Source organism: Mercenaria mercenaria, chromosome 3 (assembly GCF_021730395.1).
Source record: "Mercenaria mercenaria strain notata chromosome 3, MADL_Memer_1, whole genome shotgun sequence".
Classification (NCBI taxonomy): Eukaryota; Metazoa; Mollusca; class Bivalvia; order Venerida; family Veneridae; genus Mercenaria; species Mercenaria mercenaria.
The window spans coordinates 64,688,926-64,716,887 of NC_069363.1; the positions used below are offsets into that span (position 1 = coordinate 64,688,926).

Here is a 27,962-nt window from a genome sequence, read left to right on the forward strand (position 1 = left end):
ACTCAAGTAAGTGGGAGACAAAGGACAAATATAAACAGTGGCTGAAGCCCTATAGAGCAGACGGAACGAAGTGTATTTGAACGACGTGTGACAAAATTTTGACGTATCACTAGTGGGAGTGCGCTAAAAAATCACAAGAAAAGCGTTAAACATCAGCAAAATAGTGAATCACATCAATCTAATAATCGAATAATGTCATTTTCAAAGGTGTTACAAGTGATGGCTGTTTTATTTTTGCATTTACATAAAGTTGTTAAGATTAGGTCATGGTTTTGAAAAAAAATAATGCTTAAAAAATGGTGAAAAGGCCTTGAAAAGTACTTGAATTTTGTCTCTGATATTCTGTATGAACCATGTAGTAGTGAGAGCGTTGATCTACAAATCGCAGTGTCGCAGGTTCGATCCCTGGGCGTGGCATATGTTCTCTTGTGACGATTTGATAAAAGACATTGTGACTGAACTCATTCGCCTCCACCTCTGATAGTTGATGTGGGGAAGTTGGCAGTTACTTCTTGAGAACAGGTTTGTTCTGGTACAGAATCCAGGAACACTGGATCGGTTAACTGCCTGCCGTTACGTGACTGATGACATACTGTTGAAAAATGGCGTTAACCCAAAACAACATACAAATACTGTTCAGTTTTAATGTTTTTCAGATCCTTAAGGTGCTAGCAGAGAATGCAGTAGCCATAAGAACAAAAGCAATGAAATGCCTCACATCTGTTGTTGAAGCTGATCCTGGAGTGTTAGCTAGAGTAAGTTTTTCGCATGAAATGTTTTCATACACGGGGGTTTCATTAGAAGGCAGAGATTTCCCCTAGCTGTGTGGTCTGAAACTCCCACCTAATTCAGTAGTTTATGAAATCCCAGATAAATGAAGATTTTTTTAGGTGGGTGGGGGGCTGATTTTGGAATCTCTTCAAATCCTGGTCATTTTTATTGACTTTCAGTAGGATAATGTTGTGGTTTTTTTGCATGTATAGATGGAAGATTGTCAAAAATGTATACTGAATCTTTAGCACTACATGCTATGTCAAAACAAGGGTGCAGATTCTTAGTTTACCCTCTTAAATGTTTGTATGTTTGTTTACAGCCTGATATGGAGAGAGGTGTACATGGTAGATTTCTTGATCCTTCCACGTCTGTGAGAGAAGCAGCAATAGAACTTGTGGGAAAGTTCATTCTTATCCGTCCAGAACTCATACCACAGTACTATAACATGCTCTCAGAGAGAATATTGGTAATACTCCTGTTTTCTACACAAAATTTGAAGCTTTTTCATAAGTTCTGTCGAGATTTTTACACTTCTTGTTCTGTTGTCAGTAATTTACAGAATATTTTTTTACCACAGTACATGTGTAGAGACTCTATTTTCACTATCACTCTATACTGATACACATTCAGTTTTATCAATTTTCACTATATCTTCTTTGTCAATTCTTATTAATTGTCTTTTCTGTAATAAAAATGATGATACTTTCATGTCTCATTGATATTACAGGACACAGGTATCAGTGTGAGAAAACGTGTGATAAAGATCTTCCGAGACATTTTCAACGAAAAGCCAGACTTTAATAAAATTCCAGACATGTGTGTGAAAATGATTCGCAGAGTGAATGATGAAGATGGAATTAAAAAACTAGTGAATGAAGTGTTTCAGACTATGTGGTTTACTCCTTTGAGTTCTCGAGAAAAAGACTCGACAAAGCTTATTCAAAGGGTTGTTAATATCACTGAGGTTGTTGCGGCTAGCAAAGATACGGGTTTTGAATTTATTGAACAATTACTGGACAATTTGTTAAAGAAAGACGAGCATGGAAACTATAACAAGTCAGCATTAACGTCGTGTAGACAAATTGTAGACTGTTTAGTTGAAAATGTGTTACGGCTAGAGGAAACCAGTGTTGGTAAGTGGTCTTAATCTTTTTTTTCAGTTAGCTGTATTTGGAATCTGGACATATATATGGTAATGTGATACTAAAGTGTAAAGATAAAGACTTTTTTGACATAGATAGCAGTTTGACTTTGTGCCTGAAAAACGTTTAAGGATTTGTCAGATAATTGTGCAGAATAACTGATCCAAATATTTTCAAAACATGCCATACTTTATTTAGTCACATACAAAGCTGATATATATTTGTATACTAAAGCAACAACTGTTCTCCACTTTCAGATGGCAAATGCAGTAACCGTTTGTCTGCCTGTCTGTCCACACTGTACCTGTTTAGCAAAATAAAACCAGATTTGATGTTAGAACATGCACAAACACTCCAACCATATCTCAATATCAAATGTAGTGTAAGTATACATTCTGTAAACAGTCTTCCGGAAATCACATATTAAATAAAAAAAAAATTCAGTTTAAAAGTATATTCTTCAGCAGCTGCACAGTATTTTCAAATTATCAGATTTAAAAGTTAGACAAGTGGAGTACTAGCCTCAATCTTGGTACTGTAGTGAAATTAAGAAAGAAAATATGAACAGATGCAGTTCAATAGTTCAGCAGACCCTTAGTATTTCTTTCAAAAGTACTTGGCAGTAAAGAGTGCTTGATTTAAGATAGATGCCTTTGTAGCTCAGTTACTGATAGTATGCATAATATGAAAGTACTAGAAACATTTACCAGATCTAATGACTGTTTTGTTGGTCTGAACTTAGCTCATCATGATCAAGTTTTCCCAGTCTTTGACACATTTTTTGTTAAGTAATGTATATGCTTTTGTTAAGTAAAAATATGCTTTTTATTATTTCTGCATATATATTGTCGGTATAAACGATTACAGTCTTGGTTTATTTCACCTTGTTATCACATATGAAGTCCGGTATCTTAGTTGTGAATTTAAGATGATGTGTTTTAACATTACAGAATCAGGGTGATTTCTATGTGCTACATTATGTTGCAAGGATATTGGAACTTGTGATACCATTGATGGACCATCCAAGTGAAAACTTCCTTGCACAGGTGGAAGAGGACATGATCAAATTGATATTGAATCATGGAATGATGGTAAGTCAAGGAAATATGTGTAGGGAATGTTCATTTTAGTAAAAAACAATTGAAGTATGAATAGCAAACTAGACAGACAGGGGTGTAACTGTTTAAGTTATGTAACCTATTTCAGTTACTTTTTCAAGCATTTTATAACCTGTATTAGTTATAAAATATAGTTAACTCAGGTAAGTTATTCAAAAAAAGTCTTTTTGCTGTTCTCACAAAAGTGACCTTTAAATTGAAATTAGTAGCAGACTGTGGTAAATCAAATTCTCGTTTAGACTGATCATGACCTGATAAGCATAATGGAATGTTAAGAGTTTTATAGCTTTAAAACCTTTGCGTAAAACTTTATCAGCCTTGGGTAAAAAAATTTACTGCATAGCTGGAAAGATAAAAGGTCGAGGATTTAGAAAATAATTGCATTAGTCCCATACAAAATGAGGAATTGGCACAACAGGGCTTTTTGATATTTTATGATAACTGAAACAAGTTATGAAAGTATAAACAATAACGGGTTATAAACTGAGGTAACTTGAAACAGTTACACTCCTGACTGCTATACTGAACAACCTGACAGTCTAGAACATTCCAGGAAACTCTTGAACTAATTTTTGGCTTAATACATGTTTATATTAGTATAGAACAGCCAGTATGGGACATTCTGTATACTGCTAAAAGTAAGTGCCCGATTTCATAGTTGGTTTAATGGCATTTTACATGTATACACTTGAAGGGGTGTAATATGGTAATAATGGTAATAACTTAAATGGAGAGATAGTCAAACTAACAGAACCTCTAAACACAGTGATGTTGAAATTCAGTCATAAATATGTAACATAGACCGTGGAATAAAAGACACGATTTAGTGTAACATACCTTTGAACAAACTAAGATTCTTTAGTATCATGAGTTTCTTTCAAACACTATGTAGTAGCATGAAAAGAATTCAATATCCCAAGCTTATAGTATGAAGAAGTGGTTTTTTTAGCTCACCTGTCACAAAGTGACAAGGTGAGCTTTTGTGATCGCGCGGTGTCGGTCGTCCGTGAGTGCGTCCGTAAACTTTGCTTGTGACCACTCCAGAGGTCACATTTTTCATGGGATCTTTATGAAAATTGGTCAGAATGTTCATCTTGATGATATCTAGGTCAAGTTCGAAACTGGGTCACGTGCCATCAAAAACTAGGTCAGTAGGTCTAAAAATAGAAAAACCTTGTGACCTGTCTAGAGGCCATATATTTCAAAAGATCTTCAGGAAAATTGGTCAGAATGTTCACCTTGATAATATCTAGGTCAAGTTCGAAAGTGGGTCACGTGCCATCAAAAACTAGGTCAGTAGGTCTAAAAATAGAAAAACCTTGTGACCTCTCTAGAGGCCATATATTTCACAAGATCTTCATGAAAATTGGTCAGAATGTTCACCTTGATGATATCTAGGTCAAGTTCGAAACTGGGTCACGTGCCTTCAAAAACTAGGTCAGTAGGTCAAATAATAGAAAAACTTTGTGACCTCTCTAAAGGCCATATTTTTCATGGGATCTGTATGAAAGTTGGTCTGAATGTTCATCTTGATGATATCTAGGTCAAGTTCGAAACTGGGTCAAGTGCGGTCAAAAACTAGGTCAGTAGGTCTAAAAATAGAAAAACTTTGTGACCTCTCTAGAGGCCATATATTTCATGAGATCTTCATGAAAATTGGTCAGAATGTTCACCTTGATGATATTTAGGTCATGTTCGAAAGTGGGTCACGTGCCGTCAAAAACTAGGTAAGTAGGTCAAATAATAGAAAAACCTTGTGACCTCTCTAGAGGCCATATTTTTCATGGGATCTGTATGAAAGTTGGTCTGAATGTTCATCTTGATGATATCTAGGTCAAGTTCGAAAGTGGGTCATGTGCCATCAAAAACTAGGTCAGTAGGTCAAATAATAGAAAAACCTTGTGTCCTCTCTAAAGGCCATATTTGTACCCCCCGACAACAAAGTTGTAAGGGGGGGTATACTGGTTTCAGGTTGTCTGTCTGTCTGTCCGTCTGGCCGTCTGTCCGTAGACGCAATCTTGTGCGCACCATCTCTCCTTATCCCCTTGACAGAATTTAATGAAACTTCACACAAGTGATCAGTACCAACAGTAGTTGTGCATGGGGCATGTTAGGTTCTTTTAGAAAAAAAATTTGCAGAGTTATGGGACTTTGTTTTTTTGTTACTATACTATATACATAGCCACAATCTTGTGCGCACCATCTCTCCTCATCCCCTTGACACAGTTTAATGAAACTTCACACAAGTGATCAGTACCAACAGTAGTTGTGCATGGGGCATGTTAGGTTCTTTTAGAAAAAAAATTTGCAGAGTTATGGGACTTTGATTTTTTTGTTACTATACTAAATACATAGACACAATCTTGTGCGCACCATCTCTCCTCATCCCCTTGACAAAATTTAATGAAACTTCACACAAGTGATCAGTAACAACAGTAGTTGTGCATGGGGCATGTTAGGTTCTTTCAGAAAAAATTTTTTGCAGAGTTATGGGACTTTGTTTTTTTGTTACTATACTATATACATAGACACAATCTTGTGCGCACCATCTCTCCTCATCCCCTTGACAAAATTTAATGAAACTTCACACAAGTGATCAGTAACAACAGTAGTTGTGCATGGGGCATGTTAGATTCTTTCAGCGACAAAAATTGCAGAGTTATGGGACTTTGTTTCTTGTTAACATACTATGTACATACAGTCTGCATATGCAATCTTGTGCGTGCCTAATCTACCAAACCCTTACACACAATTTAATGAAACTTCACACAAGTGATCAGTACTAGGGCTGTCATTGATCGGGTCTTTTGCATATCGACGATACCGATATATCGGAAGACAAATATCGACGATCGATATATCGATTATTAAGTTAGATTAACAATCTCTTTGTTTATGGGCATGCTATATACCTTCTTGTTAATGTTACGTCTTTTTTTTTTGCCTACTTTTTATATTACTGTTTGATTGTGTTGTATTTGTATCTATGAAATAAATAAAATAAATGAAAATTAATGAAATCTTTTATAGATCTTCATTGTGCCTTCACTCCTCTTTTGCATTTATCCTACTTTACAACCTAGTAAACTATAATACCAGGCACTGGAGTTTGGTTTCAAACAGCTAAAATTCTGCATTTCTCTTCCACAGATATCTATTTATTTATTAAATTAATTAATTTATTTATTTACAATGTTTTTATTTATTTTTAGCCTGTTTCATACCCTGTCTTAATTTTTACCTTGCACATGTTTACATTCGGATTAGGTACTGGCACCGCGTGTTTTTTTTTTTTTTTTTTTTTTTTTTTTTAACTTCTGCCCAAGTTTTCAATGGGCCTCAAATTTGTAGTGTTTGACTGTTTGTTTGTTGTACTGAAAGGCATGTTTAAGCAACACCCTGTGTTTCTACGAACCAAAACAAAGCTTTTCCTTCCGTCTTTTGACTGTTTTTCCACTATTTAAGCCGGCGACGGCTTCCTCTTCGGCCATCTTTGATTGTTATTGTTACGGGAACTAGCTAAATTCTGTACCTTTTACTGAGTGATCAGCTATACGCGAACAAGTAAAAAGCCGAGATTGACGTAGAGACAGTATATATACTCTATGTTTTTACATGCACAAACAACGAAGCGACCTTTCAAGACAGGACAACGTAACTTTTTGCAAATAGATTCTGAAGTTGAGCCCTTTTTACTTCTACCCATATAGGTAGTGCCGGCTAGTGGGAAAAGACTGCTACGGTACAAGTTTTGACATGACCTTTTTTGACAACTTCCGTTACTTTCGGCACATTTTTGCAGGCAGAAAAAGTTGTTTTAGAGGGTCTGAGTGTTTATCTAGACAGTTGTTTTTTCTCTCTGTAAAATATCGATTTTTGAAAATGGGAATCGATAATCGATCGACCAAAAAATATCGTTGATACATCGATATCGTTTCTATCGATGACAGCCCTAATCAGTACCAACCCTAGCTGTGCATGGTGCATGTTACATTCTTTTAGATAAATATTCTGCATAGTTATGGGACTTTGTTTTTTGTTACTATACTGTACACATACAGTCTATATACATACAGTCCACATAATTATGCAATCTTATGTGCGTCAAATTGCAATGTACTAGTTGTGTCAGTGCATGCGGGGGGTACATTCATCACCTTTAGTGATAGCTCTAGTTTTCATTGAATCTGTATGAAAATTGGTCTGAATGTTCATCTTGATGATATCTAGGTCTAGTTCGAAACAAGGTCATGTGCGGTCAAAAACTAGGTCAGTAGGTCTAAAAATAGAAAAACCTTGTGACCTCTCTACAGGCCATACTTGTGAATGGATCTCCATAAAAATTGGTCAGAATGTTCACCTTGATGATATCTAGGTCAAGTTTGAAACTGGGTCATGTGCTTTATAAAAAACTAGGTCAGTAGGTCAAATAATAAAAAACCTTGAGACCTCTCTAGAGGTCATACTTTTTATGGGATCTGTATGAAAGTTGGTCTGAATGTTCAGCTTGATGATATCTAGGTCAGGTTTGAAACTGGGTCAACTGCGGTCAAAAACTAGGTCAGTAGGTTTAAAATTGTTAAAATCTTTTGACCTCTGTAGAGGCCATATTTTTCAATGGATCTTCATGAAAATTGATCTGAATGTTCACCTTGATGATATCTAGGTCAGTTTCGAAACTGGGTCACGTGCGGTCAAAAACTAGGCCAGTAGGTATAAAAATAGAAAAACTTTGTGACCTCTCTAGAGGCCATATTTTTCATGAGATCTTCATGAAAATTAGTGAGAATGTTCACCTTGATGATATCTAGGTAAAGTTCAAAACAGGGTCACGTACTTTTGAAAACTAGGTCAATAGGTCAAGTAATAGAAAAAACGACGTCATACTCAAAACTGGTTCATGTGGGAAGAGGTGAGCGATTCAGGACCATCATGGTCCTCTTGTTTAAGAAAATCCATAAACATTATTTGTTACATACTCCACATACACAGACCTTACAATCTCTGAGAGGAGAGTACTGGAAGGTGTTAAATTATTTTTGAAAAGCAAGATTTAAAGTAAAAAGCAGTATATACCATACAGGAAGTGTCCAAAGAGAATGCAGTGTGTCAGTTATGTCTGAAGTAGCCAATTTTTTCTAAGAAATATTTGCATATATACAGTGTACAATAATAGATTATTTTTCTTGTATTGCAGGTGCTAGAAAGCTGTGTTAGCTGTTTAGGTGCTGTTGTAAATAATGTCAGTCATAATTATCCTCTTGTTAAAGATTGCTTCCAAAAATTCTTCGGTAAGTTTATTAGTTCATTTCAGTTGAAATGTTTCAATAGAACAAACATTAACGATTCTGGTTCTAAAGGTACATAACTTTCTATAATGATGGCGGTTTTAATACATTTTTTGTACCAGATGTTATCACTTCTGTACTTCTCATTATGGCCTAGAGCAAATAAAGTGTGACATTTTGTCAAAAAAATTATTGTCTTTAAATTAACTTTTTTCAGTTACATTTTATAGCAAAACCATCAAAGTTTATAAAAAATGTTAGGTTTTAGAAAAGTAATTGACCGTTTTGAAAAAAAACAACAAGGATATTGTCAAAATAATACAAAAATTAAAGAATAATTGGTGAAGTTACATTGAAAAAGCTCACAAAGTGAGTGATGATTGACAGCAAATACACTTATTCTGGGGTGCATATGATTTGAACAAATGGATTTCTGTGTTTTACATGTGCCATATTTGCTCTCCAGTATTTTTTTTTCAGAATATTTCAGAAAATGAATAGGAGAAAGTCAGTAATGAGAAATAGAAATTTTATTTTGAGTAATTATGAACATGTAAAATAAAAACTAACAGCTTAACACATATAACAATGCAACATCTAGGTATGTGTCGAGTTTCATTATTCTAATATGAACCACCCAAAAGATATTAGTTTCTGAAATTAGCCAGTATTTTCAATTTAACTGTTAGGGTTGGGACAAATTATGTGCATGTGAATTTATGAAATGACTAGTGTTATAAGTAATTAGATTTCATCAGAACTAAAAGTACTCACATAATACAGGGAAACTTAAATCAACAAACACAAAGAATATTACAGTCTTGGACCCGATTTTAATTTATTACTGCTACATGTATTTATCAAGAAAATATCTAATGTTTTAAGTTTACTAATAACAAAAGGCTTAAAACACTGTTGTTCACATTTTAGTGTCTCTAACATAACTTTGGGGGAACAGTCAATCAATACAGCAGTCAAAATATATTCTCCACTTTACCTTTCTAAGAAAAAATCACAAAATGAGGGATTCCTCAAAAAATGTTAGGGTTGGGACATTTTTCAGTAAGGTAAAAATGCTGCTTTTAAGTGGTTGGATTTGTCTGAAGCATTCACTGTACAGTAATATTGTTTCACAACTCACTGATAAATGATCCTTCATAAATCTAATTCAAAGTAAGTTGCCAAATATGATCTTTCTTGTCAGAAATCTTACACTATAAGGAAGTTTTAAAATGAACCGTTTTCATTAGTTTTAAGAAATGTCACAAGAATGAACAAAAGTACCAACATAACTTACGAACATAACAATGCAAAATTTAAAACATACTTTAGTATAGTTATTAGTACCACCAGTATTCATTTTTCACACTTTTTTATGAAGATATAGCGTTAGGGTTGGGACATAGTGTTTTATGTTCAACAAATGAGAACTAAAAACTTGCAAACTGTAACAATGTCTTGACTTATTCACTGATCTCAAAGGTATTGTCAATTCCAAAATGTAAACAATACAATGTACTTTCTTAGCACTCTTAGATTTTACAGTAAACACTGGTTATACAGCTTCGGATATACCGGTAACTAATATATTTGTTGGCCTGGTCCTAATACTTTTTTTATTTAATGTACATGTAACCAGTTATAACAAATCTTTAGATATAAGGAACAGTATATTTCTGTCAGAAAATGAAGACTGGACAATATTGTACCTGTTTATAAAGATCTGTATGATACTCTTTAGTATCAATGTTTGAAAAGATTATGTTAATTGTTTTTGGATTTTTCTTTTGTCATCTGCATCATATTTTTCTCTGCCAGTCTTGCATAAATGAAAATTGCCTGCACTTATATTATTATGACAAATAAAAAACACCAAAAATACATACATGTATAACATTCTGCAATACTTGTGTGATTAAAATTTGATTCTTAATAAAAGTGAGCAATTATATAATGTATGTAGATAAACTCTTTTCAAGGATATAACTGCCTTACCATGTAACCAGAAAACAGATTTATTGTGAAGGTAAAATGGTTTGAGTTTACAAGATGTTTTTTTCTAGCTAAGATATGTAAGATAAAATCAAATTTTCTTGAATTGAAATAATAAAGACAGTCACTGTGTTCAGTTACTTGCTCATTTATAAATAAAAAACAGAATATGGAGGGGAAATATAAAACTACAACATTGGAAAATAAGTTTGAAATTGGTGGTCACCAATTTTATCATATCTGACTTGATAATTCTTGTTTGATGTATTCCTTTTTTACAGTATACATATATCATACATTTATAGGAAATCATTTGTTATGTGGATATAAAAAATCTGGATGTAAGGATCACATTTGAAAGGTCCCCAAGGAGTTTGTAATAAGAAGAGTTTACTGTACATTATTTTCGGCTCATTTCAATTTCATTGTCTTTAAATTTTACGTATGTCACAGCTTTTGATTTGCTTTTACTTTTACTTTCTTTGCTAAATGATTTCTTTTTCCATGTTAACTTTGTTAATTTCAGTTTAATACTTAATACTCCTTTCTGGCTTTGAAAACACACCATTAATTCAGCAGCTGTCATTAAAGCCAAAAAAGTGTCCCAACCCTAACGGTACTGACTGTAAGGCTGAAAGTGACTTACTGAAGGCTATATTCTTAAATAAATGTATTGAAATGCACTGTTTCAACAAGTTACAGTTAGGATTAACTAGATTTAGTTTAATATCAGAAACACTTTCCTTATTTTTGTCATTCCATGTACCTGACTTTTCCTTTCCTGAAATTTTCAGCTTATATGATGCGAAAAAGTAGAAGGACTTGTACAAGAACATTGAAGTGAAATTTTATATGAAAAAGCTTGAATATGTTGTTGTAAATAATGTCTCTAAAACCTTTTATCATTAATCCTGTTACAGTAAACAAGTTAAAAAAAGCATGTTAGGGTTGGGACAAAAAAGCATTAGGGTTGGGACAAAATTAAGGATGCCCTGATAGTGGGTATAGTAGAAACACAGCCATAACTGAAATATTAGTGCAAACAATAAGCCTTAAGGAACATGATGAGACAAGACAGGTATGCAAGACTCATTAAAACAACATTATGCATACAAAGGAACAAGCTAACTGTAAAACCGTTAGGGTTGGGACAAAAAACAAGCATAAAAGGATACTTAATGTGTGATGACATGCAAATGTAATGTAAAAACTGAAATGTTTGTATTAAAGTATACTGTATTAGCTATCAAAAAGAACATTTTATTTTCTAATATGTTAACTTATTTTGTTTTAACATATGTATATATGAGAAAGGTATAAATTAAAGTGTTTGGCTTCATTTGGGTACTTTTCAAAATACGTTCAAAAAAATTTTTGAAACTAAATCTGAATATTTCAGTAGTTAAAATTTATAGATTTGTGGTCAGCACATTGTATAAACATGGTAAATGTGTAAAACAGTTGATACAGAATATTTTCTAAATGAAACAATAAAACAAAAAAAGTTATGTCACACGAAAATAGCTATTTTTGGAGAAATTCTGTAACTTCAAATGTTCATAAATTTTTAACCAATCAACCGATTTGCCTGAAATTTGAAACATAGATGGTTTAAGACTGCCTTATCAAAAAAGTCAACTGTTAATCTATATTTGTGCAAAGACTGTTCTTTCATACTAACCTTATTTTTTGCTTCAATAAAATGTACCCTTATTTGCTTTAGGCCTTATATTGGCAAATTAGAAGTTTCGTACAAAGTTCTGAATTATGATCACTGTAGATTTTGAAGCAGAAGAACGAAAATACGCATTATTTTCTTTTTTGGATACCTTTCAGAGTGAAAGAAATATTGCAGGATATATGTATATAATTCAGGTTATCTGGTGAAGTTCCAGTCATATCACCAAGGCCACCCTACAGTCCCGCTTCAAGGCAACAGAAAGCCAACCCTTCTCAGGTCACTGTTCACAGTTGGTCTCATGTGTAAACACTTCAATTTTGAATCCAAAGAGTTGGGAGATGATACGGAAGTAAGTGTCAACAAATTCTTACTGTTATAAATGGCATGCAACATACTGTAAGAATGATGTCTAAAAACTTGCTGAACGTATAAATAGAAACTAAAGAAGAAAATAGTTGACTCACTTAGGGAACAGGTTTACACTTTCGTCAGTGTTCCAGAATTACCTCAAAAGTAGACTAAAGAAATGTTATATATGATGATTTGGTGCTTTTTGGCAGAGCCTATCAGTAAACAACAAGACTAAAAGTCAGTACTTGAGTAGTTCTTGCTTGCATTTGCAAATTAACATTCTGTTTGCTTGGTACATGTTAAACAAGGCCTTCTGCCAATAGAAGGTTTCTGATACCTGTTCAGTTATGCTTCCATTGCTCATTTTCTTGATTGGAAGGCCATTTGGTTTCTGATACAATAACTAGAGGGTATTTGGGAATCAAGTGGTCAAACTTTTTACAATGATTGATCAATAGATAACCTGCCTTGATTTTGGGTCAAAAGTCAAGACTGCAGTGAGCTTTAGACTGAAAAAAGGTTTCTGCATGATAACTGAAGAACGCTTTGACCTACAAGCAGCATACTTAATAGGATGATTGTCTGTGGTTAGTAGGCAACCCCTGTTGTTACGGAACTTATTAGGTCAAAGGTCATTGAGAATGCTTCGACCTACAGTTGCGAAACTTCAGCCAATGATTGCCTGTGGTCACTGGATGACCTCTAGTTGATGGATCAGTAGGTCGAAGGTGTGTGTGACTAAAATCAACTAGTGCAAAATTCTGTTACCTAGGACTATCTGACTCCATTGGGTGATTGTAGTCAGTTGATGACCCCTTTTAGGGGTCAGTAGTTAAAAAGATGAAGGCAACAGCAAAATGTTATACCCAGTTGCCTCTTCCAGGCTATCATAGGGAGGCATACTTGTTTTACAAATATCTTATATTTAAGCTTGAACAAGACCAAATCATGTAGATCTGAAGTAACCAGAAAGGCAATCTGGCTGTTCTTCAATTTAATGTAATGTACTTTATAATTTTCAGACTTCCTTAAAGGAGAAAATATTTGATGTGCTGGTTTACTACACAACACATGTGGATGAAGATGTGCAATCAAAAGCTCTTACTGGTCTAGGTCAGTGTATGTTCTTGTGAACATAGCAAATTCTCAGTTGATGAAATGATTTATGTGAAATGATGTAATTTAAAATTGGAAGTAACGGATTATTCTTTCAGCATAGTCTTGTATGTAACTTTGCTATAGTTTTGGTATAATTTTTTCATTGCAGGTTTTCTTGCAGTTCGGCATTATGAATATATGTTGGGTAGGACACTAAAAACCATGTACAGTGAACATTTAACCAATCCAGATACTCCTATAAAGCTCAAGTGTCAGGTGCGTTCATTTCATTAGTTAAGCCAAAGGGAACTTTGATGATAAAACAGTTTTTAGACACAATAAAAAAAAGAAAATGGGGAAATATGGTTTTATTTGCCCATGGAAAGTTGTTTTCCTGTTTTTACACTCAAACATCTGTTTACTTTTAGGGATATAATGAAAAGGCGAAGGCCAATTTCTACTTTGTTGGGAAAGTTAAGCCTAGTAAAGTTACTGTCCTTAGTTTGCATATTTTCTGTACTTAGTTTTACCACGGGTGAAGATAGTATGCATTTGTGATGCTGCTCTTTGTAATAACATTTTATATAAGTGTCTTGGACAAATGTTCTTGTTTGTTTGTAGGTATTAAAAAACCTTTACTACTACTTGGTAGAAGAGGAAGTGAGAATGGCAAAGTCAGATGCTGACTGTAAGTATATATGTAGTTGATTAGAACTAACAGCATAGTGTATGTTTGAACAGATTAATTACACAAAACAATTCAGAATTTTTAGCTCGACTATTCATAGAATAGTAGAGCTATTGGACTCGCCCATGCGTCGGCGTCGGCGTCCGCGTCCGCATCCCGATTTGGTTAAGGTTTTGTATGTAAGCTGGTATCTCAATAACCACTTGTGGGAATGGATTGAAACTTCACACACTTACTCACTGTGATAAACTGACCTACACTGCACAGGTTCCATAACTCTATTTTGCTTTTTTACAAAATTATGCCCCTTTTTCGTCTTAGAAATTTTTGGTTTAGGTTTTGTATGTAAGCTGGTATCTCAGTACTTACTAATGGGAATGGATTGAAACTTCACATACTTGTTCACTATCATGATCTGACATGCACTAAGCAAGTCCCATAACTCTGCTCTTTTTTTTCTCTAAATTATGCCCCTTTTTCGACTTAGAAATTTTTAGTTAAGGTTTTGTATGTAAGCTGGTATCTCAGTAACCACTTGTGGGAATGGATTGAAACTTCACACACTTATTCACTGTGATAAACTGACCTACATTGCACAGGTTCCATAACTCTATTTTACTTTTTTACAAAATTATGCCCCTTTTTCGACTTAGAAATTTTTGGTTAAGGTTTTGTATGTAAGCTGGTATCTCAGTACTTAATAATGGGAATGGATTGAAACTTCACATACTTGTTCACTGTCATGATCTGACATGCACTAAGCAAGTCCCATAACTCTACTCTCATTTTTTTCAAAATTATGTCCCTTTTTTGACTTAGTTTTTGGTTAAGTTTTTGTATGTAAGCTGGTATCTCAGTATCCACAAATTGGAAAGGATCGAAACTTCACACACTTGTTCACTGTCATGATATGACATGCAGTACAGAGGTTCAATACCTCTACTTTGCATTTTACAAAATTATGCCCCATTTTCAACTTTTGTATTAATTCAATTGACAAGGCTGTTGAATAGTCGAGCGTTGCTGTCCTCCGACAGCTCTTGTTTTTAAATCGGTTTACAGATTGTTTTAAATGTTGAATGATATTTATGGAAAGCAAGTATTGGATGTTTCATCTGGTAGCTTGGTAATGGTAGTTAAAATTGGTTGTATTTTATTAGATTTAAGAAAGATTTTTTTTGTAAGAAGTTTCTCTGATAAATGCTATTTATGTTAGGTAGTAAAAAGTTTCCTTTTACAACAAGATACTCTGGTTTTGACATGAAATTTTGATTTCTTGGTCAACATTGATAAAAAAAAGTCTCCATATATTTTTGCCCAAATTCATTCAAATGTTGCTGCAGATGTTTTGAATCTTTTTCTTCCAAATTATGTTCATTTCATCCATAAAGTTCAAATATATAACTTCATACCTAACAGGGAAAAAACATGCAAAGGAAGAGGACCTGAAGGAAATGGGAGATGTGCAATCAGGGTAAGTACAAAGCTTTTCCTGTAATATTACATTCTGCAATAGGCAGACATCCTCAGAGACTTAAATTGATTCACAACTAAGATCAGAATCTTTCGGTGCAATGTGTTTCCTTTGAGAAAGATTGAGAGAAGTCTGCACATGCTAATTTTCATTTGTGATTGTAATTTGTTAATGGGAAACTGTTTTCGAACTTAGAGAGACTCATATTTCATGAAATTACAGCATCTACATTAGATTTTTTGAAAGACAAGATACTAAATCTGAAGTATAATTGTATACTATGTTTACAGTATGGCCAGTACCATTATGCAAGTGTACTTGAAAGAGGTGTTGGAAGTGTTTTTCTCTAGCAAGTCGCAGGTTCGACTTGAAGCTTTAAATGTGATACAGTTGGTTCTCAAGCAGGGCCTCATTCATCCAGTACAGGTATGTTTACTTATGGAATTTTCCCACTGGCATACTTCACATTAGTGGGTCTGATGCCCTATTATCAGACTTTATAAAGCAGTTACTAATTAAAACAGGAAAGACTACATGGAACGTTGATGCTTTTCCTCCAGGTATAAAGTCAATATCTGCTTCTGTTAATAGAAATAAGAATCTTGACATACTCGAACAAAAGGCTTTTCAAGTTAATTTACTGCCCATTCAGGCAGGTAACTATCACAAAAAGTGCTAGAGAAGAACAGAAACAGTTAATTTATATATCTTCTTTCCCTTTATCAAAAAAAGAAGAAGAAGAAAGATTTCACTTCAAGTACATTTCTTCATTTTTAAACCAACTTAAAGTTTAAATTAGCATGTCTAAAAAGTTGCCTTGCTATATGATTTTTGTATACTAGGTAATATTATAAGCATTCAGCCAAACTACATGTTACCTGTTCTGTTTTGATATTTTAGTGTGTACCATATCTCATCAGCATGGCAACCGACTCAGAAGCTCCTATCAGAGTGAAGGCTGAACAGCAGTTACAGGAAATTGAGAAAAAATATCCAGGTTTCATTCATGTAAGTTCCGCTGGCACTTTATTACAAACCTTACGTCAAGGTCATCTCGCCAGACTTAGTACTTGAAACACTTTTGCATTGAAAATAGATCATCATTTTCAAGTTAGTTGAAACACAAGTGTTATTTCTTGTGATCATGTACCATATAAATGTCTGAAATTGATTTGCTTTCTTGTTTTAAGGCTACAGAAATTTCAGTAGTTGATGACAGCATGGTAAAACCAGTTGCTTTTATTGCAGTAATGATTTCATTACAAAAACGTGCATAAATCAGAAATATGTAACATGTAAATTCTTATAATATAAAATATATAAATTCTTTCTGAAGTTCCACAGGCGACTTGAGTAGACCATAGACATATTTACCACAGCTTGTACAAAAATGGTTTAAAAGGAAGGTTGCATCATAAAATGTATTTTGCTTGTTCTCAATGTATAACTGATTGTAAAATGTTTTGTGGAATTGTGTAACATGCTGTCATTAACTCAAGAAATTACTGGAAATTTGGGGTCATTTTATCTGTTAATTCTGTGTACCTGTTTTATGTTGACTTTACAAAGATTTTTTTTTTTTCAGAGTAAAGCCTTGCAAGGCATTAAAATGTGCTTCCGTCTACATCGCCTTATACAGGGGACTGAGAGTAACAACATTGTGGTGAGAGGTCTGCACAACCCAGACGATAACAGTTCAAGTCTTAACGCATTCCTTTACAACATTTTACGTACCAATAGGTCACATCGTAGAGCCATTCTCACCTCATTACTCAATCTTCTTGATGATTCTGCAGTGAGTATTATTTTTACAGTCATGTCAGAAAGTGGTATTTAAGCATGTTTATATGTTTTAAAAAATAAACCACACTATACTCAAATCAATGAATCAACAAACCATGGCATAGTCCAAGTGTACATAACTTGTATATATATCTAGAAATAAGATATCTTTCAGAATATAGTCTCCTCTTTCACAAAACAACCTGTTTGGCAGGGGATATAAATTCACTGAATTTGCTTGTTTGGTATTAAGTGTGCTGCATGATAACTTGTAAACATGTAGACTATTCCCCTAGAAAAAGAAACAATTCCCAATTGCAAAAAAACTAGTTGTGTTGAAAAAAAAATCCAACTCAAAAGAGAGCATCTCTCAAGGAAGCAACCCAGAAGCTTAATACAGACGTACAAAGACTGTTTATAGTATAACAGAGATCAGGGTGGAAAAATTTAGAATATTTTCTTCTGAATTATAGACTGAAGTATTTATGTTTTGCTGTTGCAGAGAATCAACCTACCAGAACAACTGTATATTGCAGACAACCTTGCCTTCTTTTTATACCAAACTCAGGATGAACCCCTCTACATAATCCACCAGATAGACATTATTGTGTCAGTGTCTGGATCCAATCTTTTACAGTCTTTCAGAGAGGTTTGTGCTTCATTTCTGTTGTGTATTTTGGTAGGGAAAAAAATACTATTTTGTAATTCATAAATATGGCCAAATAAAGCAGCATGATTTTGATGGTTATTTTTGCATGATATTATTTTGTTGTCGGTTATAGTGTGTTGGCTTCTTAAAACCTTTTGTTTCCAAGTCTGTTTCAAAGTGTAAGGATATTAATGCATGTATTATTATACAAGGGTGTTAAAAGACTACAAGGCATACCAGTCTCGGTCTAGATAGATCCCAGCGTAAAGTCACTGATGAAAATGTGCTCAGAAACAATACTATTTTAAGGTAGTTCTCCATGTTTGATAAACTGGAAGTAATGGCGTAACGTCTATTATCAGGCAAATGTATAATATAGCCTGGAGTACAGAAATGAAAATCATTTTATTAATTAATAATTAACTGTGTCCGAGTGAATTTAATAAAATTTTACGTTGTTCATGAAAATATTAACAAAATAGTGATTTTCCCATTATGAAAACTTGTGCGAGGTTAAAATTTTTCAGATCAGTCTAGTAAAAAATCTAGCACACAACTCTATCTTTTTTGTTTGCCAGATTTTCTATGTATATTCTAATGTTTTGAAAAATCAGGATTTAATCGAATTTTACATTGTAAAAATTATTTTGATCCAAACATGCAGAACTCCCTAAAGAGTAGGAGAATATGTTTAAATGCGGAGTCTTAGATAGGGGTCTCGCTCGATTGTGACTGGTATATTTGCTGGGCTTAGACAACATGATGTAGTCTGCTATTGACTATGATTGTTGTGGTAATTTGAATGCTTGATTTTTTTATTCGTTTACTTGTAGAAGCTGCAGTTCAAAGACAACAGATCAAGAAAAATGGTACTTATGTTATTTTAATTTGTAGTTTTATCTTGTTTTTCTTTATTACACAAGAATGCAAGTGGAACATTTTTCTGTCTAGAACTCAGATTTAATATGATGTTGCAGGGGAGTATCTATTTTAATGATATAGATCCTTTTAAATCCACATCTTCTTTGCACTGACTAAAATTCCTTCAGACTTTTAGGCTATGGTTTTACTCATCTTTGTGTAAATTACAAATAGAAAAAGAAAGAAAGTAGTGCACCAGTTAGACGATCCACACGGTCTAGCAAGGTATATCTGTTGAAACAAAAATTGTTTTGTTAAAAAATGAAAGTGAATATTGTGTTACGTTGTTCTTTGCTTTATGTTTTTGTTTTTGTTTTAATTTCTTTGCTTCTGGTCCCAGATTTTATGTTGCCACAGAATATATTTTTCAGTCTTTCTTCCACAAATTATTGTTGGAAACAGTCTTAGCTTATTTCACGGTTTCAGTTACCTGTTAGATTTTGTGATGTTACATTTCAATGTTCAGTGTTTAATGCCTTTAAGTCGTATTGTCAATACCTAGTATTCTTGTGCCGTGTGAATTTTATAGGACAAAGCTTTGTCAGTAACAGGCATTTTGATGGTTCAGATAAAAAAACTGTTGAAATGAAAGACTAGTGAACTGCAAATAAAAGAAATTACAGAAAAACAAATGAATCAGACTTGTTGCAAATAAAAGTACTGTTACAGAAATAACAATTGCAAATCAGAGCACTGTTGCTGAAATTAGACTTAATTACAAATAAAAGTACTTTTATAGAAATTAGACAATTTCAAGTACTGTTCCAGAAAAACAAGTGAGTCCAGTTACCCGACTCATTACAGATGAAAGTACATAATTATACAGACTCCATAATAACAGCATTACACAAATATGATGGATTCTGAGGGTATACATAATGTTTAGTTGAATATACAGTGTTCCCAGAAACCCTCAAATGGGTTTTTTCACCCCCCAGACTGGTACTTTGCTCCCCCAGTTTTGGTATATATCTCTTAGTGAGGGGGTGCAGAAGTGCAAGAAAAACTCAGTTTTCACCCCAACTTTAAATGCCAGTGGGAACACTGACATAGGTTTATTCCATATCCTTGTATGGTAGTAAATGTGACCCAAAACTAGTTGGATTGTTGGGTCATTAAAAATGAGAAACATTAAAACTTCACATATTTTCCTACTCTTTGACGTAGACAAATTCTTAACAAGAGAAAAGGCCAACTTGAGCTCAGGACATGTATATATTTTGACAAACATACATGATATATTCTAGATGCTGTCAAATCCACATGCAACAGAAAATGGTGTTGTTAATGATAAGCCTAACATGTACTATGATGAAGATGATGATGACAAAGACATTTTATTAAGTAAGTTGTTTTTCATCCTTTAATATTTTTTTTTCCTCAGAAAAGTGGGGATTGTTTGTCCAGTTTAGAATCAAAGAGTCTTGTATGTCAAACTAGTGTATTGGGAGTAGAATTGATCCATATTACCTCGAATGATCACACACAGTTTATGTACCAGAAGAAAATTTTTTTTTTTTTGAAAGAGGTATGGACATATTTCTCATTCTCACATATTTGATTCCCAGTTTTGACAATCATTCATATAGCAATACTGGTATAGCAGATAGCTCTTTTACAGGGATCAGCCTAACTTCAGAATTTAGGGAGTAGTGACCTCTCTCCCAGCAGTTAGGGAGAAGTTTGGGGATGAGAGGGAGAAGTGACAAACATGGATGCACATACCGAGTTCTGATTTAATTCTTAGGTAAATAATTTTTTAGCGAGTGACACTTTGGCATTTTCATCGAGTTCCGCAAAATTTTAGCGGACAAAGCGAAGAAGTCGCCCAAATTGCCCCCTTGGCTAATCCCTGACTTTATTAATTGTCCTGTTAATACAGAAGAATTGCATGTACGCAAATATTTCAATATTACAGATCGTTTACCAGGAGACATTGCGCCTTTAAAAGAAATCATCTGGATAGCTCAAGGCTGCATTCTTCTCCTCTATCTCAAACAACATCTCAAAGACATGTATGGATTTACTGATGGGTATGTTGCTTTGCATTACTATTTGTGCTTATCATCTATTGACGTAATTAATGTCACAAGCACACTGTAGCAGAAGTTGCATGGTGGTGTCATAGAAGCAGTCTTCACACTGCGAAATGCATCCATCACTTCTGTTGGACAACAGATAACAGGTTTAATGTAAATTTGATTGAAACAGCCAGTCGGTTTGTCATTTTGTAAAAAAGCTGAAAATCTTGTCATAGCTTTAAATATTTACTGTAGTTCAACTTTTTACTGTTAAAATATGTGAGTCTGTTGCACATCCATTAGTAGTTGTGTTGTGAGGGATCCCACAGGTTTATGAAATAAACACTGGTCAAAGAAAAGATATTCTGCAGTGTTACTGGGAAAATGACCAAGCTGAAGAGTTTTTTGATGCGCTGATGTCACAAATCAGTTTTTGATTTTCTGAAAACTGCTTTCTGCTGTTGAGCTAATTATGCCAACCATCATAATTTTGTTTATAAAAAAAAAAATACAGTGGAAATGGGACCATCAGTGAAGTGTCTTGAATATTTACTATGTAGCAATAAAACATTTAACCCTTTTTAAGTCCTATGTCAGTATTCAGGATTGTGTGTAAATTTAATGTTTCAGCAAAATCCAGAATTACTCTCCCACTGAAGCAGCAAAAGTGTATGACAAGCCCCTACAACGTAAATCACTGGTAAAGTTCAATCCAGAACAAGTGATCCATGTTTTACGTAACAAGGAAAACGATGAGGAGAAATCCCAGAAGGAACAGGCTGATCAGCTGGTTGATGATTACCTCGCTGTAAGTTATAAAATTAGTACCATGATTTTCAGCAAGCAAATAAAACATGTTATAATCAAGTCTGTCATGTGTAACTTGGTTCAAGGAGTGTTGAAAGCATGCATTTATTGTTTTATTATACCCCCACAAACAAGGTTTGGGCGGTATATAGGAGTGAGCTTGTCGGACAATCCTTTGGTTTTCATGGTTTCCGGACAATAACTCATGAAAGCCTTGACAGATTTAAATTATTTTTGGTACACAAGTGTAGCATCATAAAATACAGGTCAAGTTCGACATTGGTTTTGTACAAATTTTTTTTTACATAGTTATGGCCCTGCTCCAATTTAAAATTTGCCAAACTCATGGTTTCCGGACAATACTCATGAAAGGCTTGACAGATTTAAATAACTGTGCCCCCATCATGATATGAACTTGCACACCTCCTATTTTTCATCTGGCTCCGCCCCCTATTTTCAGAGTTATGGCCCCTGAAATAGTCAAAACTGCACATTTTTACCTTGTGACATGCCTAGCTCGAAAAATATTTGATATAGATTCATGAAACCTTGCGTGAGTCTTAATCATGATATGAACTTGCGCACCTCCTATTTTTCATCTGGCTCCGCCCCCTATTTTCAGGGTTGTGGCCCCTGAAATAGTCAAAAATGCACATTTTCACCTTGCGCCATGCCTAGCTCAAAAAGTATTTGATATAGATTCATGAAACCTTGCATGAGTCTTAATCATGATATGAACTTGCGCACCTCCTATTATGCCCCCGAAGGGAGGCATATTAGTTTTCAACTGTCTGTCCGTTCGTCACACCAATGTCCGTTCGTCACACCAATGTTAACTTTTTGCATGAAGGCACTTTACTCACGAACCACTGCACCCAGGACCTTCAGACTTCACATGCTGGTAGGACTTATTGAGTACACGACCCCTACTGACTTTGGGGTCACAAAGTCAAGGTCACAGGGGTCAGTGTTAACTTTTTGCATGAAGGCATTTGACTCGCGAACCACTGCACCCAGGACCTTCAAACTTCACATGCTGATAGTACTTATTGAGTACACGACCCCTACTGACTTTGGGGTCACCAGGTCAAAGGTCAGGGTCACAGGGGCCAATGTTAACTTTGTGCATGAAGGCACTTTACTCGCGAACCACTGCACCCAGGACCTTCAAACTTCACATGCTGATAGTACTCCTTGAGTACACGACCCGTACTGACTTTGGGGTCAAAGGGCAAGGTCACAGGGGCCAATGTTAACTTTTTGCATGAAGGCACTTTACTCGCGTACCACTGCACCCAGGACCTTCAAACTTCACATGCTGAAAGTACTTATTAAGTAACGACCCCTATTGACTTTGGGGTCACCAGGTCAAAGGTCAAGGCGATGCGGGGGCATTTGTCACCATTAGTGACGGCTCTTGTTTTTCATTTGTGTCCACCACCTATTTTCAGAGTTATGGCCCCTGAAATAGTCAAAAATGCACATTTTCACATTGTGACGCACCTAGCTCAAAAAGTATTTAATATAAATGGTTGAAAACTTGCATAAGTCTTTATCATGATATAAACTTGCACATCTCTAATTTTTTTGGCTGGCCCCACTCTTATTTTTAAAGTTATTGCCCCTGAAATAGTAAAAGAATGCACTTTTTCACCTAATTATGTGCTTAGCTCAAAAAGTATTAGATATAAATACAGAAAACCTTGCTGGAGTCTTTATCGTGATGTGACCTTGCACACTTGGCATTCTTCTTGAGAATCTTAGCTCTTATTACAGAATTATGGCTTTAGAAATAGCCAAAATAGTGGATTTTTTGTTTGTGATCTTCGAAGCTCAAAAAGTATAGGGCCTAGAATAATAAATCCTTTTCATAAAATGTTCTTTGAGTCTGTACCCCATTAAGACTGCAAACATTTGAATTATTACCCCTTATTTGTGACAGACGTACCAGTGGGGGGCAACAGACACATTCTAGTTTTTGGTACACAGGAGTAACATCATAAAATACAGGTCAATTTCGACTTTACATAGTTATGGCCCTTTCCAACTTAAAATTTGCCATACTTCTGTGACAAGACTATATTGTGGGGGTATTATTCGTCACTCCTGTGACAGTTCTAGTTTCACTTGATAGCCGATTAAGGTTGCTAGCTGCACATAACTTGCCCCTCACTGTCTTGCTTGGGATATAAAATTCCACCTCGCTAGCCTACGGAATGTCGTTGTACACAGCTGCCTGCCCATGCCTGAAATACCCAGAAGGACAGTATTCCTCCATCACAAAAACCTGGGAAGTAGCTGTATGACCAGTAGTTGATAGTTGACTCAGTGTGATGTTAAACCAAACTGAAATGAAAATTATTGTTCCATTAGGTTGTTCTGCTTGTATTTGTTCTCAGATGCCTTGCTTCAATTGTGTTAATGGAGTTTAGTCGAACTGCAATGACTTTTTTTTTGTCTGAAAAAAAAAAAATACGCTAAATTCTCACTACTGTAGGAAAAGGAATCTGTAGCTTAAGACTTCTGGCTCTGAGAGGTATAGTTTTCAAGCGAGTTTGAAATCAATGCTTCCTTCTTCCAAAAGGATTTTAGGAAGTCCTAATTATTACATTGTGTTATCTAATCATTTCAGTTCAAAGATCTCATGTTAAGTGTTGACCCACCAGACGAAGATGATAGCGATACTGAACAACGTGCAGCACAACCCTCCGCGACGACCACATATACTATAAAATCTCGGCCGGAGGATGGTGGGGGAGATGCAGGGACCACTAACCACATGGAGAATGGTGACCACTCAAAGAATAACGCAGATGTTATAATGGTTGATGGAGACAATGGAGACGCTGATCATGTCAACTTGGATAAAGAATCTCCTTCTGTAAGTAGTCCTTGTCAGATAAAAGGTAGAATTATTGCAAAACATTTTGTTACTTATGAAATAAAGTGAGCAAAGTTACTAAGATTTACTCTCATCTACTTAGAATAGGAATATAAAAATACTCTGCCAGAAATGTTTAGTTTGACTTGTGTTTTCTGTTTGTACACATGTTTGGGGAATGTACTTCCTGTAATTTGTACATATTTGCAACCTTGAAGGTATTTATTGTTGCATAATTTTCTGCTTCCAGGAACCTATGAAACCCAAAATTCCACCCATGATTATATCAACTTCAAAAATAAACACTCCACATCGTGAAAAAGAGAAAAAGAAAGGATCATTAGTTCGGACTATACGATTACCTGGGGCTTCCCAACTTCAGGCCTCGGCACATAACTTTACATCACCTGTACATAGTCATTCATCACATCACAGTTCCCATCATTCATCGTCATCATCATCAAGATCTCATCATCATAAGACCCCGTCATCCACACATAAAAAGAAGAAGAAAAAACGGAAACGTTACACATCAGATTCTGACGATGATAACGATAGTGATTATGATCCATATGGTTGATTATATTTGTAGTCAACAGATGTGATAAATCAGGTGCAAATAAATATATTGTGATGGTACTGTGAAAAATCATTATGGAGACAAGGTCTGCATAATGTGTGGATGCAGATTATGTTGTGGAGGCATGAGATATTCAGCTTTCGAGAGTTAAGCTCATGGAACCATTAACACAACAGACAGTGAAGTGAATTAGCTCAAGCCCGTCTGGCGGGGAAAGGGACAGGTGGTATTTCAAAGGTCATACCTTTCAATGGATGCAAGTTTGAAATCCATTTGCACAATAAAGTTCTTCAAATCTGAGGCAGCTGTTGAACAAGGAAACTGTAGTGAGGATTAGTGTTGTTGTCTGTGTAAGAATGATAAACAGTGTGTCCAGAGGAGGTAGCATACTGGTTGAGCAGTTGTGCCAAAAATATTCCAAAACCAATTAAATTATGTTCTTGTAAATCAACAAAGCATTGATCAGGTTCTTTGTCTGTGATTCCTTTAATTCTATATAGCAAAGCAAACAAAACATTCTGCTGACATTTCCACCTTATCCATTACTAAAGATATTTTGATAGTTAAATAGTCGTTAGAATTGATGCCCATTCTCTTAATGCAAAAACTGCCTTGAAAGTACTTGAATTGAATACTGACTTATCAGTAAAAGTCGTTCAGAATGCTAAGAAATTAAGTGGTGAAATCTGTTGAATTTTTTTAGTGGATCAATATGTTCATGTATTTGTACAGGGTTCAAGCCAGTAGGGAGGAAAGCAATGATACTGGTTTCTGGCTTGCATAAGTTAGCATCTGACTTCTATGTTTTACAATAAGTTGTTTTTGGCTGTTCATGGGATGTGAAAATTGCTGGAAATAAGAATGTTTCCAATAAAAACGAACATTAAATACCTGTGGTTGAGCAAAGTGGACAGTAAGCGTAAATTAGAATTCAGTTTAAAGCAGTTTGATGTGTGAAACATGATAATTGACATACAAAAAGTGAAAGGTATTTTAGAAATGTATCATCTGATTTCGAAAAATTAGTCCCTAAGAAAAGTCTAGAAAAAAAATCATGAATTGTGAGCTTGAATGAACCTTGTGAAAAACCAAAATATCAGTTTTAAATAAAAAGAAATAAGAATATGAGCTTTGAAACTCACAGAAAAGTTTGATTCTAATATATTAACTGCATGTACAGTATTTGTCAAGATATTTAAATGCTTGCATATATATTATTTTTATAGAAGGCAAAATCTTCGTTATACTTGGCTTTATATGTTGAGGTTTTATACTGCATTTTGAGACTTTAGTAATGATAAGTACAGAAAGACAAAAAATACTGGTAGTTAAAATATTTTATGTTGGTTATCTACAGGACAAGTTTACAGCAAGATTTTTTCATTCTTATGTATGAAATAAATAAAAAAAATAGTGATTTTGTTAGCAGTATTAATAGACTACTTCTAGAAATTAAAATTAATGAAAAATTAATAGAGATTTTTTCCTTCCACTGTGATTAGATATACTTCAATCTGTAATCCCAATAGAATTAATTGACAATGTTGGAATGATTTATTAAATGTGGGCATTTTTGATTTAGAAAAAAAAAAATCATTGTGATAGCTACTGCTTATAAGATGGAAGTTTCTTAAATCTTTTTTCTTTATTTATAATATGGGTATGGTAAATCAGTGCTTGTTCAGCATTTTCACATCAAACAGAAGCATTTGGGTGAAGCAGGGAGGGGAATTTTATTACATTTTAATTGCTGTATGAAAAATATCTTTGCCTAAGTTGGGTAGCTTAAGTATTATAACAGAACAAAAATAAAGTCTGACAAAAGGTAATTGTCTACAATTTAGACGTTTAGTTCCTATACAGTACTATTCACTAAAATAATTGCTTTGATTCTTTTGAAGGAATAGATCAGCGCTTCAGGAAATGCTTGTGGGTTGTCCAAATGGCCAAAATGTTCAAAAAATCGCAACATAATGAAATATTATGATGCGAAAATGCAGCTTGTATGTATGTTAATTTTTGTGTGTCAAAAAAGTATTTATTGTGAATGTTTCAAAATCTTTGAAAAGGTTAAAGTGTTTACTATAATTTTAATTATATTAAATGTTATAAAGAAAAAAAATTGTTTTAAGAATTTACGTTCGAATATCATTTTTAAGTATGCAAACTGCTGCAAAATTTACTGTGAAACTATTTTTATGGGGATGTATGATGTTCCTGTTCATTTTAATGTTTAAATGTATTTTTTACCTTTGTAAAGAAAACATACATTGTTCTCATTTGTTGATAGATTCTCATGAAATCGTGTCATCTTTTCATTACGTATTTATTTGAATGTTTTATGAAATTGCAGAAGTTATAATATTTCATCATTGTCATTGTTCAATTCCATCAGTTCTGCAATTTGCAGCTAAATTGACAAAAAATATAAATTGAAAATTAAAAAAGAACAAAAACCTTTACTACAGTATGTCATTATATATAAAAAGTAAATGTTTCCATAAAGGTAGTGCTAATACTGTGACAGAAAATCTGTGGAATGACTAGTTTGTTCCAGTGTTGTGAGAAGACTTTTGTAGTGATGCTGTTCTACAAGCTCGAAAAATAACACTGAAGATGAATCCTGCAACACATTCTTGTTGTAACTGAAAGTAGATGATTCAATGTCTAGCTTAGACAGCCTTTAAACACCAAACCCTCCTGAAAGCCTTGACC

General features: G+C 34.3%; 1 protein-coding gene across 5 annotated transcripts in view; it reads left to right on the forward strand.

The window, feature by feature from the left end:
• Positions 1 to 27,709, forward strand: part of LOC128555681 (nipped-B-like protein B) — an 81,572-nt gene extending 53,863 nt beyond the window's left edge. For 3 of the 5 annotated variants that reach the window (XM_053538765.1, XM_053538766.1, XM_053538767.1), the window contains 22 exons: positions 657 to 755; positions 1,094 to 1,240; positions 1,502 to 1,907; positions 2,174 to 2,298; positions 2,867 to 3,007; positions 8,232 to 8,325; positions 12,190 to 12,344; positions 13,369 to 13,459; positions 13,614 to 13,720; positions 14,066 to 14,132; positions 15,552 to 15,606; positions 15,897 to 16,032; positions 16,507 to 16,614; positions 17,192 to 17,401; positions 17,891 to 18,037; positions 18,871 to 18,906; positions 19,133 to 19,183; positions 20,206 to 20,302; positions 20,877 to 20,991; positions 21,610 to 21,787; positions 24,419 to 24,667; positions 24,918 to 27,709. In XM_053538765.1, coding sequence (XP_053394740.1) covers positions 657 to 755; positions 1,094 to 1,240; positions 1,502 to 1,907; positions 2,174 to 2,298; positions 2,867 to 3,007; positions 8,232 to 8,325; positions 12,190 to 12,344; positions 13,369 to 13,459; positions 13,614 to 13,720; positions 14,066 to 14,132; positions 15,552 to 15,606; positions 15,897 to 16,032; positions 16,507 to 16,614; positions 17,192 to 17,401; positions 17,891 to 18,037; positions 18,871 to 18,906; positions 19,133 to 19,183; positions 20,206 to 20,302; positions 20,877 to 20,991; positions 21,610 to 21,787; positions 24,419 to 24,667; positions 24,918 to 25,247 — 3,144 coding nt within the window. In that variant the 3' untranslated portion in view covers positions 25,248 to 27,709. The remainder of the gene's footprint in view (positions 1 to 656; positions 756 to 1,093; positions 1,241 to 1,501; positions 1,908 to 2,173; positions 2,299 to 2,866; positions 3,008 to 8,231; positions 8,326 to 12,189; positions 12,345 to 13,368; positions 13,460 to 13,613; positions 13,721 to 14,065; positions 14,133 to 15,551; positions 15,607 to 15,896; positions 16,033 to 16,506; positions 16,615 to 17,191; positions 17,402 to 17,890; positions 18,038 to 18,870; positions 18,907 to 19,132; positions 19,184 to 20,205; positions 20,303 to 20,876; positions 20,992 to 21,609; positions 21,788 to 24,418; positions 24,668 to 24,917) is intronic. The other 2 variants (XM_053538768.1, XM_053538769.1) reach the window with 2 other exon arrangements.
• Positions 27,710 to 27,962: the final 253 nt, after the last annotated feature.